General features: G+C 48.2%; 1 protein-coding gene across 2 annotated transcripts in view; it reads left to right on the top strand.

The window, feature by feature from the left end:
- The window catches only part of HIPK2 (homeodomain interacting protein kinase 2), a 217843-nt gene extending 203755 nt beyond the window's left edge, over window positions 1-14088 (top strand). For both annotated transcript variants that reach the window (XM_025378478.1, XM_025378477.1), the window contains exons 14-15: window positions 426-586; window positions 2329-14088. In XM_025378478.1, the coding sequence (XP_025234263.1) occupies window positions 426-586; window positions 2329-2799 (632 nt within the window). In that variant the 3' untranslated portion in view covers window positions 2800-14088. The remainder of the gene's footprint in view (window positions 1-425; window positions 587-2328) is intronic.
- The last annotated feature ends 3945 nt before the right edge of the window (window positions 14089-18033 follow it).

Below are 18033 nucleotides of genomic sequence, written 5' to 3'. Positions count from 1 at the left end.
CCCTAAACACTTGCACTGGGGACTAAGTTTCTAACATAAGAACTTCAGGGAACACATTCAAATTATAGCAGATCTCTCCCACCCATTTTCCAGATGCTGGAAGTCACACCTCCCAGAGGAGCAGCACTGGGCCTGGCCTTAGGCTGCCGGCCCACCTTGCCTCTCCTGATTCTTTTCCACTTTCCCTTCTTCGTCCCCTCATGCAGCCCCGTCCACCCTCCCAGCCAAGCAAGTGAGCCAGAGCCCCACTGCATCCAGAGTCAAGGCAGAGTCCTAGTGGGTCCAGAGGAGATGAGGCTGATTTGTGACTGCCCGGCTTCAGGCACATGTTTCTTCCTGGAATACCACTTTTCTCTGGTGGGGTAGCATCTTCTGGGCAGCTGGGACCCTGCCACCCATCTGACCTCTTTCTCCTCCTGCCACAGTCAACACCAGTCACCACTCGTCCTCCTACAAGTCCAAGTCCTCCAGCAACGTGACCTCCACCAGCGGTCACTCTTCAGGGAGCTCATCTGGAGCCATCACCTACCGGCAGCAGCGGCCAGGACCCCACTTCCAGCAGCAGCAGCCGCTCAATCTCAGCCAGGTAAGTACCACGGCTGGCGCCCCAGGCCAGGCAGAGCCCCCATCCCCTCATCCTTCCGCTTCAGAGAGGATCACTGTGGCGGCCCCTCAGCCACCTCACAGGGCTGCAGTCCTGGCCACGGGTGGCAGCACATGCCCTTGGTGACCTCTGGTGGCTTCTTCCAACACAGGTCACCCTGGGGGAAGTTGATATCACCGGTGTACAGAGAGCTGGCCCAAAGCAAAGCAACTTGTCTAATGTTACAAAGCCCTTAGTGACATGGTGCTAGAGCTTAAAAATAGGATGGCCCACATATTGCTGTTTCAACCCAGCAAAGGGTAGAGCACTGTGTCCCGGCCCTGTCGGCCTGGGACTCCAGGGACAGACCTGCATCCGACTCATTGCAGGGAGGGCCCACACACCACAGCCCCCAAGTGAAGGGAAGAGTTGTCCCAGGACCTGGAGGAAGGGGGGTGGGTTGAGGTGAAATGGGAGTGACCCGAGTTTCTGCAGGCACAGGGCTGTGTCAAGGGCTCTTCATCAGGCCTGACTCACACGGTGGACTCAGGGCCCCTGTTTCTCTAGAAACAAGATGAGAGAAATGGGGTGTTTGTGTTCAGAGCTTCTCAGCTGAAGTGCTACCCAGGTCATCAGTGGAGCATGTGTCTCTGTCACGTGACTTAGGTTCTCCAGGTAGGACAGGGCTATTTTATTTGGACTGACAGAGCCTCGGACAGCGATGCCTCTGAGAGCCAACCCTTTTTTTTTTTTTTTTTTTTTTAAAGACAGGGTCTTTTTCTGTCACCCAGGCTCAAGTGCAGTAGCACAGTCATGGCTCTCACTGCAGCCTCTGCCTCCTGGACTCAAGTAATCCTCCCACCTTAGCCTCCCGAGTAGCTGAGACTACAGGCATGAGCCACCACACCTAGCTAATTTTCAAAATTTTTTGTAGAGATGCTGTGAGAGCCAACAATTTTGAGAACAAGATTTTACAGTGAGTGAGAAAGCAATTGCTGCTCAAAGAGTGTGTCCTGGCCAGGTGCGGTGACTCACTCCTGTAGTCCCAGCTTTTCGGCAGCCCAAGGCGGGGGCGTCATTCTAGGCCAGGAGTTCAAGGCTGCAGTGAGCTAGGTTCATGCCACTGCACTCCAACCTGGGGCATCCTGATAATGCCACAGCTTCTATGTGTCCTTGGGAGAAATATTTTCTCCTGTAACTTTGCAGCTGGCTTTATCGTGTATCACCCCAGCCTGGTGAGTGGCAGGCCAAGTTGGGACTTTCTCAGTCCAAGTGATTTTTTTTTTTTTTTTTTTGAGACAGAGTCTCACTCTGTCACCCAGGTTGGAGTGCACTTGTGTGATCTCAGCTCACTGCAACGTCTGCCTCCCAGGTTCAAGTGATTCTCGTGCCTCAGCCCACTGAGTAGCTGGGACTACAGGCAAGGCACATGCCACCATGCCCGGCTAATTTGTTTGTATTTTAATAGAGACGGGGTTTCGCCATATTGGCCAGGCTAGTCTCGAACTCCTGACCTCAGGTGATCCGCCCACCTCTGCATCCCAAAGTGCTGGGATTACAGGCATGAGCCACCACACCGGGTCCCAAGTAAATTTTTACTTTCTCTACACACAGAGGGAAGCCCTTTCTGTCACTTCTGGCGTCTTTCCCTTCTCTTCCTCCTTCCTGCCCTCCTGCCCCTCCTCCCATTCCTTCCTCCCCATGTGTCAGCCCGTGACGTCTCTCTTGGTGCCTCTCCTCCCCAGGCTCAGCAGCACATCACCGCGGACCGCACCGGGAGCCACCGACGGCAGCAGGCCTATATCACTCCCACCATGGCCCAGGCTCCCTACTCCTTCCCGCACAACAGCCCCAGCCACGGCACTGTCCACCCCCACCTGGCTGCAGCCGCCGCCGCCGCCCACCTCCCCACCCAGCCTCACCTCTACACCTACACCGCGCCTGCAGCCCTGGGCTCCACCGGCACCGTGGCCCACCTGGTGGCCTCGCAAGGCTCGGCGCGCCACACCGTGCAGCACACTGCCTACCCAGCCAGCATCGTCCACCAGGTCCCCGTGAGCATGGGCCCCCGGGTCCTGCCCTCACCCACCATCCACCCGAGTCAGTATCCAGCCCAGTTTGCCCACCAGACCTACATCAGCGCCTCGCCAGCCTCCACCGTCTACACTGGATACCCACTGAGCCCCGCCAAGGTCAACCAGTACCCTTACATATAAACACTGGAGGGGAGGGAGGGAGGGAGGGAGAGAATGGCCCGAGGGAGGAGGGAGAGAAGGAGGGAGGCGCTCCTGGGACCGTGGGCGCTGGCCTTTTATACTGAAGATGCCGCACACAAACAATGCAAAAGGGGCAGGGGCGGGGGGCAGGGGGACGGGACGGGACACCAGTGAAACTTGAACCGGGAAGTGGGAGGACTTAGAGCAGAGAAGAGAACATTTTTAAGAGGAAGGGATTATAGAGGGTGGGAAATCTATGGTTTTTATTTTAAAAAAGAAAAAGGAAAAAAAAAAGTCAATAACAAAAAACACAGCTCAAGAACCCATTCTACGCCAAACTGGAAAGGAGAAGAGAGCAACAGGAAGATTCCAGAAGCGGGGGGCCCCAGTTTTTGAAGAACTTTATGAACTTTTCAAAGATTATTTTCATATGGCAGCAAGTGATACGGAAGACTTTGCTGTCAGGGACACCTGATATGGAAATCAAATAGATTTTTAATTAATTGAACATAAGATTTAGGGATTTTTCCAGAACTCGAAAGGGTCAACAGCTCTCCAGAACGTCACGCTGCAGCCTGAGGAGGCTGATGTTTGGAGCTGGTGTGGGGTTGGCGAGGCCGAGTCCAGGCTCCCTAGTCAGGAAAGTTGGGGAACGCCAGGCTGCTGGAAGGCCCCCGGGGGCGCGGGGCAGGTTTTCTTTTTCTGAGCACTCTGGATAAATCCCTAAGCAATGTTGTTCCTCAAATGTCATTAATAATGTGTGTTGCAAACTTTAGATTTTTCTTCTTTTCTGAAAATGTATTTTCTCTTTGAATCCACCCCTAGTCGCATAGCGTAGGGCTAGCGGTCGTCACGGACACCCTAGTAGAATGTAGCACTCAGCACCCTTGTCTCCTACCTTGTGTTCAACTCCAATGATACCAATAGAATATTCCTCAATGTAATTGCACAAAAAAAAAAAAAGCGATATAACATAGGCATGTAACCAATGTGGCGGTGCAGGTGTGCGGGTGAGCGAGCGCGTGTGGGTGTGCACGCACCGCCCTCCCCGGGTGGCCCTTGGCGCCGCCACCCTAGCTGGCGCAGTCTTGACACTGCATCCTTCCCTCCTAGTGCCTTACCGAGCGACAGACGCGGCGTGAGGGTTTACTTCCACTGGTACTCCAAGAAACTGAGGCTAGTCAGACACAATCTCAGCTCTTCTGTTGTGCTGTTGTAACAGTTTACTCTGGCCTTTTTTTTTTCTTTTTCTTTTTAAAATGTTAATGCCCATTGTCTTTCCTGGGCTGTTTGCTAGCGGAAGGATGCCAGGGAAGCTGGCAGGAGCTAGGAGAGAGTCCATGGATCTTGAAAGAAATATAGGAGACAGATGCCTGGCAGGTGCGTCTGGAGATGGGGACAGCGGGAGTTGAGTTGTGGTAGTAGTTGAGTTGTACTTTGTGGGCGGAGGCCCAGAGAGACTCCCCACCCTTCACCCCTGCCCCACTCTGTCCCCAGCTCTGCCATTTGTGAGGCCAGAGGTTTCGGGACTGTTGGCCTTGCCAGGCAGCTGTCTCCCGCCCCAGGCAGCACCCCCTAGTCCCTCCCACGGTGAGAGCCTGGAGCTCTCAGCCTCGCACGGGACTCCACTCTCTCCTACGACTCCCTGGGCTGTTTTGCTCTAACGATCTTGCCAGATCCCTTCTTCTGTAGACAACCACCAACCTCTGTTTGCTGTTGAATTCTCTCCTCACATTACCCAGGTCTGCTGAAGACATGATTTTGGTTTTGGTTTCCAAGAGTTCTGGTGGGCAGAAGGTTGGAGGGACACTTATGAGGGTGACCGGGGGTCTGACGCTGCACTTTGGAAAAATTCACACAGTTAAATTTCCAAAGAAATCTGCCCTTTGCCCTCTTTGCACCTTTGACACATTCTGGAAGTTTTCTCAGGCTTTGGACACTGCTGGGGATGGAGGTGTGGAGAGGTGGGGAGTTCTCTGTCTTCATAGTAAATAACTCTGAAATATGTGAATGTGATTGGCAGGAGAATCTGGCCAAGGATGGGGCCGAAAAGGGTGGTTCTAATTGTTTGCTTCTGATGTTGAGTCCTTAGCTGACCCCATAGGCAGGTTTCCAAGGTGCAAAGAGATCTTTCCCGAGTCAGCGACCCCATCCTCATCCTCCTGCCCTTTACTTCCTCACTCTGCAGTCTCCCTCAAGGATCTACTGTGAAAGGTGTGTTTGTAGTGATATCCAACTAACTCAGTAACGAAGCCGTTACTTAGCTCTTAGCTGTGAAATAACTCTGGAAACTTCCCCACCCCAACCATAAATTCTTACTCACAAAGAAATAGGTCCCCAAACTGGAAACAGCTTAGTCCAGCGAGAAGGAAGGGCACCATGACTGCTCGATGCTGGGCACAGCTGGGCCGTCTTGCCAAGTGCCCGCTGGAGGCTGAGCAGGCAAGAGGCCTGCAGCAAGGAGATGCCCTCCCCTCAGGCCATTGTCAATACCATCTTTATCTGGAGGGGGGGAAGTGCAACCCTCTGAGACAGCAGGACAATGGTCAGTTCAGAGAGGGTGAGGGCAGCAAAGGTTTCAGAGGACACAGAAGCCAGAGGACCCCCTGCTCCACAGCTGGGTCAGCCTGGAAAATCCGTCTGTTAGGGACTTTTTGGCAGCCAGATGGCAGCAGTAGCCCATTAGGTCTCATCCCGAGTTCCAAGTCGTGGCTGCAAATGAGCCTCAGTTCGCCTTATTGGAGAGCACCCCCAGACTCCAGGGCACAGTTCACTTCCAGCCCTTTCTAGATCTGATCTTTTAGGGGGAAAGACAGCTTAAAATGTTCTTTTTTGTTTTAAAGAAAATTCTTCTGTCTGCTTAAGTTGGAGGCTACTTTCACCTGACATTTTCTTTCCTTTTATTCTTCCAGATCAGGAATGAAATTTCCATGCTGCTCATAAAGATAATATTGTACTAATTATTTTTATTACCATTGTAATTATGATCATTATGTTGATATTTTAGTCAGGGTTTTAAATGCACGTTTATTCCAAGTATCTTTGTGTTTTCTCTTTAATATTTAAACTTATTCTCTCTGTGAGTATATGAGTAGACTGGAGGAACATCCAGATGTCCAGTTTTGTCAGGCAAAAAAAAAAGGAAAGACTTAAGAAGTAGGAAAATTGTTTCTGTCATCTCTATCCCACCAAGAGCCGTCAAGAAAGATCCACCACAGAACAAAAGTTTAAAGAAGAATCAAAGCCTTGATTGGGCTTCTGACAACATGGTCACCATCAAGGTTGTCATTTTCTAGATCCTAGCGAGCTGGGATGCGATGTCAGGTGGCATCTCGTGGGCTCGGGGAATGCTGAGTCACTGACTATCCAGCCCTTAGCTGGCTTCTCTCCCACATCCTCAGAGTTCTCCTGTGCTTCTGAAATCTGTTAACTAAATCTTTGGCTTGCCTCTGATATTTAAGCAAGAAAATTCCCTCCCAGAGGTGACCCCAGCCGCTTCCCCACACATCCACCCTTTTTCCATCTGCGCACCTGGGGCGTGGCTTAGATTCTTCACGGCAGAAACATTTGCCCCCTCCCAGAAGCTGCTGGGCACAGTGAGGTGGCGTAAGAGTGACTGGCAGGTGGTACCTCCCCCAGGAAATTTCACCACACCACCCAGTTCCTTAGCCTGCCCCCTCCCCCTGTGATGCACGCTCCCAGCACCCAATTCTGGCCAGCTGGAAGTGGGTGGAAGGATGGCAAGAAGCCAGAGAAACCCTGAACAAAGCTGGGTGGCTGCTCAGGCATCACAAGTTATGCCCCCTCTGAAAGTGGGCTCCGGCCACATCCTCAGTGCACTGTGCTGTGTGTGCTGGGTGCTCACATGGTGTCCCCAGACCCACAAAGTGCTAGGCCCCAGATGAAGAAAGGGGTGAAATAGCCAGCTTCACCAAAGGGAAGGGAAGGGAAGTATTGGGCGATGCCAGCCCCACAGATGCTCAGCAAACATTAGTGCACATCCTCCTAGTCCTCACCCAATGGCCTCCTCTACCCCATGCATGGAGCTGCCACATCAGAAGCCCCAGGAGAAGCTCCGTGCAGGAGAGGCCAGCTCCCTGAAAGCCCAGTTGCATACCTGGCCGAATCTGCCATGTGGTCACCTTGGCAAATAGGCTGCTGTCACTAGGACCAAGCTCTCAAGCAGAGGGATGCCAATCTAGTCCTTACTTAGCCCACAAATCATCTAGCGCATCCTCTAGTCTTTCGTGGGCTTCTTCCTTCCCTTTTGAAGAAACATTGTTCAGAGGAAGAGGGGAAGATTTGAAATATCAGGTCATGGAGGAGTGTTTAATTGGAGCCTGGTGAACCGCAGGGCGATTTGCTTCTGCTCACTGGGTTCTGACTGGCCCGTCTGGACGTGGGCCCCCATGTCTCTGTGCTTAGGGCCTCTTCATGATGTTTTGGATGTTTCCAAGGGAAGTGGGTGAGCAGATCAAGGGGGTGGGAGAGTCGAGGCTTGATGCCAATTAATACTGTGAAGTGGAGCGTGCGGTCAGTGGAATTCAGAGGAAAAAGAAGGGTTGGAGCAAAGCGGCATTCATCTCCTGGACTGTTAGCCTTTCTAGTCTTCCTGGTGGCTGAGGTGTTTGCAGGCTGGGGAAGCCAGCTGACCTTTGTCCTCTTCAACCTGGAAGACTCAGCCTGCCCGACACAACATGTGAGACGAATGGACGTCAGGAAGGGAAGGGGAGATTAGCCCAACTGCCGACAGAACGATTTCCCTTGGTTGGACCTTGGGAATGGCAAACACTCATATTGGAACAAGCTTGGGGTGGAAGATTTAGGCCGTGTGAGCGTGTGTGAGTGAGTGGAACAAACTTTCTTGGAAACTGGAGGGAGGAGATGAGGAGGCTTCGGGAAGTATTACTGATGGCTTATGGTTGAGAGAGTGACATGGGGCCCCAGCTCGCCCCAGCTTTCGTCCCAGGTTCTCTGTCTGATGCTGAGGGCAGGGTGGGGTGTGGGACCACCACTCTTGCTGGCCTGTCAGGTAGCCACTAGGACAGAAAATGGAAAGAAGGAAATGACTCAGTGCTCTCCAGTAGCAGAGAGAATTCAAGAGAGGCGAGGGTTCCTTCCGCAGGCAGCCTGGGACTCCACAGCGCCAGCAGGAGTGACTTTGCCACGAGACATTCCAGCCCAAGGGACTTTGCAGGCTTCATTCCCTGTCTGTGTCTTTTCCTTCTGATGTGTTTTACAGATTTCTGATGGGGAAGCTTCAAACTTGAGCAGGCCAGAGATGTCCTTACCAAATTGGAAAGGAAGGTGAAGCTGTTCCTTTCTTTAGCCAAAGAACCCTTCTCAAAGATGCCTCCAGAGATGGACAAAATGGCCTTCCCCTCCTTTCTTTCCAGGCAATAATGACATCATTAGTGATGCAATTCTGTTTGTCTTTCTCTTTCCTCTCCTTTTTTTTAAAAAAAAAAAAAAATTGTATTTGTTTCAAAACTGTGCTATTCTTTTAAGAGGAGTGGAGGAGACCCCTTGGATGCTGCTGCTACTGGGAGACAAGGAGCTGTACCAATAGGTGGGCTTGACTAATCCCGGGCCACCATGGGAGCGAGCAAAGCAGAGCTGCCAGGAGTTCAGCTGCATCAGGGACGTAGAGCACGTGGGGGCTGCGCTCGGAATAGCAGTACTTTTCCACTTTGATGCCTTAGAACTCTTACTTCTCATCTCCACAGACCAGACTCAGTAAAATCTCAGGCCACTAGAGAATGGAAGGCGGTGAAACAGGATTTAAATGCAAAAGAAACGTATTGGAGGCTTTTGGCACCATGGCTCACTAGAGGGACCCAGCATAGTAGAGGTTTCTCATGTCTTTGTTGCAGCTTCCGAAAAGTTCAAAAAAGAACTCCAGGCCGTTCTTTGCTCAGACCCAGTGAGAGTTTGTGGAGAAGTGCCCCCTGCAGGTCTCCTGTCCCAGAACACCAGCACCAGAGGGGGTCTTCCTGATGCCCCCTGCTGGACTTGCCCAAGCCTATGGGAGCCCCTCATCTCAGATCCCTGTGCTGAACATGGCACCGACTGTACCTTATTTGTTAAAATTTGCAATATCTCTCAAGTAAATAATAGCCAGCATTTGTTGAATACTTTCACGACTCCCAGGCCAACGCCTTTATGAGCGTTGTCTCAAGGGGCCCCCACAGCCACCCCACAGGGAGGCGGATAACAGCCCCCATTTATAGATAAGGGAGCTGACCAGATGCTCCGAGAAGTGGAAGGTGTTGAAGGAAGGATAAAGCAGTGATGGGCCAGAATTCCCAAGGTGCCCTTCCTGAGATGTGATTTTTAATCTTTTAACTTTTTAAATTAATAGCAATGCGTGGCCTCGTATTTCTATGAACCATTTAGTGATACTCCCGCTTCCTGCATGCCACACACTGTGCTGGGAATTGCTCATGGGTCGTCCTGTTTCATCTTTTCAGCAGCCCTGTGAGATCGGCAATATTAGTCCCCCTACAGCCGAGGAAACTGGCCAGAGCCACACAGCTCATGAGGGGCAAGGAGGGCTTGAACCTGAGTCTGCCCAGCTCCAGAACTGAGCTTGGCAGCTGTCTCCTGCATGTCTGAGCAAAGAAAGGCCTTTACACAGCATCACCCTGTGCCATCCCGTGCACTGTGGGACTCAGCTGAAGGACTGTGCAAAGAGGGGGCTCCTGAGTTGGATTTAGGCAAAAGGGGCAGAATTAGTTTGATTTTGAGAGAAAATCTCTGGAGAGTTTCTTTTGATTCATAGTAGAATTCCTTTTAGATTTCTTTCCAGCATACCAACTAGCTTTAGTAGTGCTGCTACAACCAGCTCTTATAAGTAAGAGTGAAAAAGAAGTATTCTTTTCTTCTTTAAAAAATAATTTTTTCTTGCTTATAGTTAATTCTAGAAAGGCAATACTAAAGGTATATATTTTTTTCAAAATGCTATTTTTTACTGCACTTGATAATTATCCTGACAGCTCTGATCTCTGTGATAGATTCACTCTTCAGCCCTGGGCAGAACCAGAGGCAGGGTTCACACCAAATTTGTAAATACCATATGTGGGTCTGGTGTCCAGGAATTTTTTCTTTCTGTTAAAAAAGAAAAAAAAAGAAAAAGAAAAAAAAAAAAAAAGTAGAGGTGGAAGAAAGACAAGACTTAGAGGAACAAAAGAACGTTTTCTGTTGAGATAGATACTCTTCTCAAAGAAATAGCAACAATTGTATAAACAGGAAAACCAGCCAGCTTTCATGATAAAAGGAAGGAGTGTCTCTTGCCCTGGTATGAGATTAACAGAAATACAGATGCATTTTTGTTTTGGTTGAAAGATGGTGAGAATTTAGAAATGCTTAGGACTAGATTTTTAATTTTTTAAAAGAACTATTATCATTTATTATGAAATATTTTTCAGTTGTTTTCAGTGGGTTTCTTGTTCCTTTTTTCGTTTAAAACCTTCTTTGTTGACTGGCTCCAGGCTTGTTTGCCTAAATTCTTAGGTAGTTTACACAAGTTCTAGTATCTTTTAGAACTTTAACTCCATTGGAAGCAAACCCAACTAATCGGAGTTTGAAATCCTGGTTGGTTTCAATAGGTATTCTGGAATTCTGGCAGAACACCTAAAGTTTTTTTTAGAAGGTTTTAGATACATTATCTTACACAAACTGTGACCTAATGGCAATAATTACCTCAAATGTGGGCATTCATCCTGGTTTTAGCCTTTTTTGAAATCATGTAGCCAGCTTGATCTTGGAATTTAAAGACTATGAATTCTCTGTGGGCTGAAAATAATGATTACTTCATACCCCAGTCATCGTTGCTTAAGTGAATTCTGAAAATAGCTCATCTTTACAACAAAAATGAAACCAAGGAAGAGATTATTCTTTGTGTGTTGTACTCAAATGTGATGTTCAAATGCACATGTTAAGTATATATGTTTTTAGCTACTGTAAAATGCTGTTAGCCTTCTAAGCTATCAAGAGAGTCACATTTTAAATGAGTAAACTAAACTATTGACTGTGGATACTTAAGCATATTTCTGGCTACGTTTTATAGTTAAAGTGTTTTATAGTTTACATTTAGACTGGTACTTTTTAAAGAAAAGTTCTGTTTATAACTGACATCTGCAAACCCCAGCGAATGCCTCTTAGTTGCAGGCTGCGTCTCCCCCAAGGCAGGTGTGTTGTCCCAGACTCTTCTGTAGTCCAGCATGTGCACTGCCCTCCGGATTATTAGTTTCCATGTGAACTCGAGAGAACATGAAAGGCAATCCAGATGGAGGGAGAAGGTGTGAGTCCGCAGCCCGGGCCAGATGCGAAGGTCTCATGCATGTCATCTAAACACTTGAGTTCAAGGCCTTCTCTCTGAGATCTTGGAAAAGTCATTGAGAACAGTTAACCTGGTTCATTGATTTTTATCTTGATTTGAATATTTAACTTATTAATAGATCCACTGATTTCCAGGCACCAGGCAGTAGAAGAGACTGGGATTCAGGTGACCATGAAGGCGCAGCTGCTACTTCTGGGCCCGGGGTGATATTTTCATCAGCGCTTTGTAGGGGAGGACCATTTACCCCTATTCCCATGGTCGCTGGCTGGGTTTTCCATATATCTGCTGTCATTTATTCGTTTTCCCCTTGAAAGCAAAATCAGTGTAAAAGGCTATGTTTACGTTTTACTTATTGTCCAGCTTAGACTCAAAGCCTAGTTCGGTGGGAGGGGGACCTTAGCATCCTCTCAGAGATGGTCAGGGCTGAGCAGGAGAAGAAGGCGGAGACAGAGGGGCAGCTCAGCCTGGTCCTTTGAGACCTACTCTAAACAGACATCGTGTTTGGAACGAGAGAGATGCTTTGAGATGGGAATGGGCCCCACTGTCACGCAGAAACAGACTGGGGGCATGGCAGTTTCCCTGAGTCTTGGTTTCTTTTGCTTTCTCTTGTGCCACCACCAAACTGCAGAGGACCTGCTGTGACCTAAAGGGCATTCCTTTAGCAGATAAGACCTTGAAAACTGCAAAACACCTGGGACCAGGGAGCTTTTAAAAAATACAAAAAATATACCACTTTTGCTTTTTCCCTGTGAACTGCATTGACAGTGTGTTCTTACGACAGTCTTTTGGTAGAAATGTTACCGTAAAATAGTTTTCATCTCACCCCTCCTAATCATACTCCCACTTTCCTGTTTGTGTGGTGGTGGTGTTGTTTTTTCCTTTACATGAATTAACCAAATGAATTTTGTGTCATTGTTTTTAGGGCTTATGTTTTTAAAACATAGAAATTGCCTTTTTGTTCATTTGAAAAGTAAGTATGTTGTATCTGAAAAAGGGCTCTGCCTCTGCTCTCCCTAGCTTCCTTGTAACCAATCTCCAATGAATCTCTCCTGGCACTGCCCCCTTCCTCATATAGGGTCACTGTCCCCAGGGCCACCTCTGCCTCCACCCTGCTGTCACCACTGCCCCGGGCCAAGGCACCCAGGACTCCCAGAAAGCGCAAGAGCCGGCAAGAAGGCCCCAGTCAGCCTTGAGACTGGTGGTCAGAACTCCCTGTCAAGAGTCGCCTGCTGGGCTGAAGGGGCAACAGATTGTCATTGTTGAAATTGTTTGGCTCAGGTTATAAGGAGGAACTTGGGAAGTAGAAAGTGACTTGACCATGCACATCCCTGGTAGCTTCCTGTAACTAATGAACAGAGAGCGCACCCCCACCCCGCCCTGTCCTGCCCCACCCAGTCCCCGGGCAGATGTTCCCGTCTGCACTGCCGTGAGTCAGTCGGTCCCCCGTTTTGGCTCTCCTCCCTTTTGTGTTCCTGCTCACTTCAAGCTTCTTCCATGGACTTTCCAGGGCACAATCATCTCTGGCCCCCAAATCATCTCTTCATCCTCTTTGTGTGCATTTTTTTAACCAAATGAAATAGACCAGAAAGTCATGCTTTGGGGCAGCAGAATTTCTAGTTTAGTAGAATCACTGTATAGAGATAGATATTGATATATATGTTTGTGTATATATATCAAACCAAATTTGATAGAAGAAGTATAGCTTTACGGATGAGGAGGAGGAAGAGCTCTTTAGAGGTCGGAGTTAGCACTGGTGTCTTGGACGTGCATGGGCCTTGTCCCAGGCCACTCCGCACACATGGGGCTGAGGCGTGGCACCAGGCCCTTGTCATCCACCTCACCATGGCAGAGCCAGCGGGCCCTGTAGGGTGCCCCTGCTCTCACTGGGTCCCAGCTTCAAGCGCATCGGTGGGTGACGGGGGCAACAAATCAGAGTGACTGGAATTTTCCATCCCGTTTTGCTTTGACCACATGTATTGAGCTGCAGCCTCTGATATTCTATCACATTTCCAAAAATGGTATCCATTAGGATAGAAAGAGAACGGATCTGTAGAAATGTTTACCTTTCAACTGCCCATGAATTCAGGACACTGGATAGAAAGACTCACTCCCCAAAATGAGAACAGGGAAGAGGAGACCTGGTGACACTAAGTCACCAGGTCGAAGGAACGTGGCTCCCTCCCCAGGGTCATCTCACCTAGATCTTTCTCTCCCAGGTCATCTCAGCTCAATCTCAATAACCCTATGAAAGCCCTGGTCTGTTGTGTTCCTTCACTGTACGGTTTCTGTAATAAAAAGTGTTAATCCATGTTAATCTGTGTGAAAATTATTGCGTGCAACAGTATTTTCTCGTGTACCTCTTTTTCCTATGTGAATTGTCCCTCTTTTTTATTTATAAATGTCTACTTTTGTTTTTTTAAAGACAAACCAATGTGTTGTAGACCTATATGTAACCTATTCCTTAGTCTCATATTATAGGTATGTTATAAGAATGGATATTTTACTTGGCTTTAGAATGTTTTACAAGAAAACTAATTCTTAACTGATCAAGTCCTTGCTACTAAAATGCTTGTGTTTTTCATCATGACGTCGTGTGCTTCTAAATTAATCATTTTCGTTGTAGAAAAATGGAGTGAATTTATATTAGTCTTGGAAACTAATAATAGCATTGTAAATTTATGAGATGATTTTAACAGAAAAAATATAGAAGAATATAGTTATTTTAATTGTAATATTACTAACTGTAGGGTGAGAAAAAGGGGGGTCCCATTGTGGTGAACTATGTTATAGCTTGTTACTCACAGTTTCTTTTTGATCATTTTTTCGGTCTCCGAGGTGAAACGACTTATTAATTAAAATTTGTAAACTCACATATGCATATTGTATATGTGTAGAAATGTAATCACACTTTGTCTTGGAATTACATTAAACTGTTTGAAATCACTGTACACCTGCCTGGCATGCTTATTGATCCTGGAACCAGACCTGTCATAAGAGTGAAGAGTTTATTGTTACAAGTAACGTATTTTGGGTTTGTTTGTTTGTTTATTGAGACGGAATTTTGCTCTTGTTGCCCAGGCTGGAGTGCAATGGCACGATCCCGGCTCACTGCAACCTCCACCTCCCAGGTTCAAGCAATTCTCTTGCCTCAGCCTCCCAAGTAGCTGGATTTACAGGCATGCGTTACCACGCCTGGCTAATTTTGTATTTTTAGTAAAGACGGGGTTTCTCCATTTTTGGTCAAGCTGGTCTTGAACTCCCAACCTCAGGTGATCCACCTGCCTCGGCCTCCCAAAGTGCTGGGATTACAGGCGTGAGCCACTGTGCCCAGCCGAGATTATTTAATGGCTCTGGAAATGTGTAGAAGCCACCACTGCATTGAAAATTTGCAGAGCGAGGGAGGGCCTTGAGCTCATGTTAGTACCAATTCCCATGCAGCTGAGTAGGGCTAAGAGTCTCCCAGCTTCCTACTGCCTCTTCCAAGCCATTTCAGCCCCATCGGCTCCCAATCTCTGTCCCTGACACTTAAGGTGTGGCTGTCACCTGCTGTCCTGGAAGCTTTCCAACATGCACCCCGGATCCTCCACACCCAGGCCCTGCCGTCTCACCAGACACCATCAGCACCCGCAGCCTTGTGGCTTGCTAACCCATCGCCAGGGCTCTTGTCACTCTGCACCTGTGCTCCACAGCCCCATCCAGGCCCTGTGCCTGCAGCAGCTCCACCTCAGCAAGCCTAAGAAACTCCACATCCTGCTGGGACTGGGGTTTCCCAGCCTTCTGACACTCTTTTTGTCTTAAATTATGGTAAAATATACATAATATAAAATTACCATTTTAACATTTTTAAGTGGACTGCTAGCAACCTTAAATACATTCACATTATTATATAGCCGTCACCACTGTTTCCAGAATTTTTTCCTCATCCCAAACACAAGTTCTGTCCCCATTAGCAACTCCCCATTTCTCCCTCCACCCAGCCCCTAGCAACCACCCTTCTACTCTGTCTCCATGAGTTTGCCTATTCTAGATATTTCATGTAAGTAGAATCATATATTTGTCCTTTTGTGTCTGGCTTATCTCACTTAGCATAATGTTTTTAAGGTTCATTCATGTTATGGCATACCTCAGAATTCCATTATTTTTCATGGCCAAATAATATTCTATTGTATGGAGAGATCACATTTGGCCGATCCATTTATCTGTTAATGGACATTTGAGTTGCTTCCATCTTTTGGCTGTTGTGCAAATGCTGCTGTGAATATTGGTGTGCAAAAGATCTGTTCAAATCCCTGCCTTCTATTCTTCTGGGAGCGTACCCACAAGGGAATTGCTGGATCGTACAGCAATTTTAAGATTAACTCTTTGAAGTCCCATCATTCTGCTCCCCATAGCAGCTGTACCATTTCACATTCCCACCAGCAATGCACAAGGGGCCCTGTTTCTCCACCCAGCACTCATCCTGGCTTCCATTTCCAGGATTTTCAAGTCTGAGGAGCTCTGGGTTCCAAGCCCTCAGTCTTCTGTGCCTCTAGGTTGGCCAGGCTAAACTCCACAGCCTTTCGCTCCACCCACCTTCTCCCCCACACCCGCAACTCACCGCCTTTTGCCTCTGCCACACCCCCTCACAATGGCTCAGTGATTCTGCCGTCCACCTCTGCTCCGAGGGCTACTGGGGAGGACCACCAAGCCCTGAAAACGAACGACCTCCAGCCTCGCTAGGCCTTCTGTTCCAGCAGCAACTTCTGTGGCTAATGGGAAACACCAATCTCTCCAGGCCCTGAGCCGCACTCTCATGAGACCTCTACTCCCCAGGCAACCCAAAGAGGTTCAGGCTGCTGGACAGAGTGCTCTCATCCCCCTCCTCCAGTCCCAGCGGCATCCGCCTTGCTGCCTCGGATCCCTTCAGCCCCAGGGGAGAAAGTCCCTGTGCTTCCCCCGTCCTTTCCTGTCTCCCCAGGGCTCTTTCTCCTTCAAACGTCTCCTGCCTCTTTCAGACCTTCAGCCGTGCTCCCAAATGTCCTTCAAGAAGCAGCCTGAGTCCCCTCTCTAGGGAGCTTGCCCTAACGCTCCTGACTGAGGCAGGTAGCCCCGGTCTCGGTTCCCAGCGCCTTGTACATTGTTCCTCATTAGACCACACTGTCAACATTGTTTCCCTTATTTTCCTTCCCCACAAAACCCTAACATTCTTTCAGGTAAAGATCTGTCTTTCATCTGCTTCCGGGGCATCTATTACAATGCCAGGCACAGAGTGTGTGGTCAAGGCATCTTCGGGTGAATGAACACACCCCTCAGCCACCTTCATCCAACCCCCAACCCACCTTTCCAGTCTCCAAATTCAGCATCTCCCAGAACTCCAGTAATACAAACAAAACCCTGAATGTGGCCCACACTTCAACTCAGATTAAATTCAAATCAGCTAAAATGTAAACTATGTGAAATCCACGCAACACATTTGGACAAAGCTTCAGAATTCTTCCATCATGCATTTTGTCATTTTTTACGACAAATGCACTGAGAGGAATCACATCATGTGGAAACGGAAAGGGAAGTAGATTCTGCACACCAGTGAGGTATGAGTGGGCCAGGGCAGTGCGGGGTTGGGGGGATCACCTGAGGTCAGGAATTCGAGACCAGCCTGGCCAACATGGTGAAACCCTGTCTGTACTGAAAATATAAAAATTAGCCAGGTGTGGTGGCGCATTCCTATAATCCCAGCTACTCAGGAGGCTGAGGCAGGAGAATGGCTTGAACCCAAGAGGTGGATATTGCAGTGAGCCAAGATCGTGCCAGACTCTGTCTCAAAAACAAAAACAAAAAAGAGATAAGAGTGGGTCAAAGGGGAAGGCAGTGTAGCTGTATCCAAGGAGCTCACATCTGTGCACCGCAAAGTTGTTTAAGTCTAAAATGAAAAGATAAACTTACTGTTGTCAGTATTTCCCTTAAGCATATTTAATATTGGGGTAATAAAATTGATAAGCTGCTTACCTGCCAAGGCGGCCCCTAGAGAAAGACCAAGTAAACAAGTAAATGGCGCCCTCATTTGGCATCCAGGTTGTGGTGGTCCCTGTTGCGGCTTTGGCTCTAGACGGGATGCTCCTGCATCGCAAACCCTTCCTTGCTTTTAGGGCACATGGCTGGGTTTCAACAGCTATGCCCTAGCCTGTTCCAAACAAGTGTAAAGTTTTTTATGACAGTCTAGCTTATATATGTTTTCTAACCGTTTACTAAAATAGATAACTTGAAGCAAATATTAAGTATAAAAGCAGAGCATACATTAAGAGCAAAGTGTAGATGTAACACTATTAGGGTTGAATATCCTCATGTCTCTTAACTTTCATTTTCAGTCCTTCCTTTTTGCCAGCATTCAGCTTTAAAGAAGGAATCTGTGCCACGCGCGGTAACTCACGCCTGTAATCTCAGTTACTTGAACCTAGGAGACAGATGTTGCGGTGAGCCCAGATCATGCCATTGCACTCCAGCCTTGGGCAACAAAGCGAGACTCTGTCTCAAAAACAAAAGGAGTCTGGGACTCTTTCTTTCACCCACCTCACACATTTTATATCCAACTTGGACCACACAAACTTCCTCTTAGGAAATTTATTTCCTTCATGACTTCCCATACACTGTCTTGCACTACTTGAAGATGAAAAACATCCACTGTTCAGCATCAACCCCAACCCTCATTCTATACGGAAGAAACCGATAGCTAGAAACTAGACATTTCATCCAGTGTTGTGAGACCATCAATTCCATTTTGTAAATGCTTGTTGTCCATGTACGGAGATCTCTAGGTCTATGGTCTCTTCTACAGGGTCACTCCTCATTTGCTGCCACTTCTAAAGCAATGCTAGATTACAGGTAACCTTGAAAAGGACCACTTGGCCGGGCGCGGT

Source organism: Theropithecus gelada, chromosome 3 (assembly GCF_003255815.1).
Source record: "Theropithecus gelada isolate Dixy chromosome 3, Tgel_1.0, whole genome shotgun sequence".
In the NCBI taxonomy this organism is placed as follows: domain Eukaryota; kingdom Metazoa; phylum Chordata; class Mammalia; order Primates; family Cercopithecidae; genus Theropithecus; species Theropithecus gelada.
This window is presented reverse-complemented; position numbering and strand designations above follow the sequence as displayed.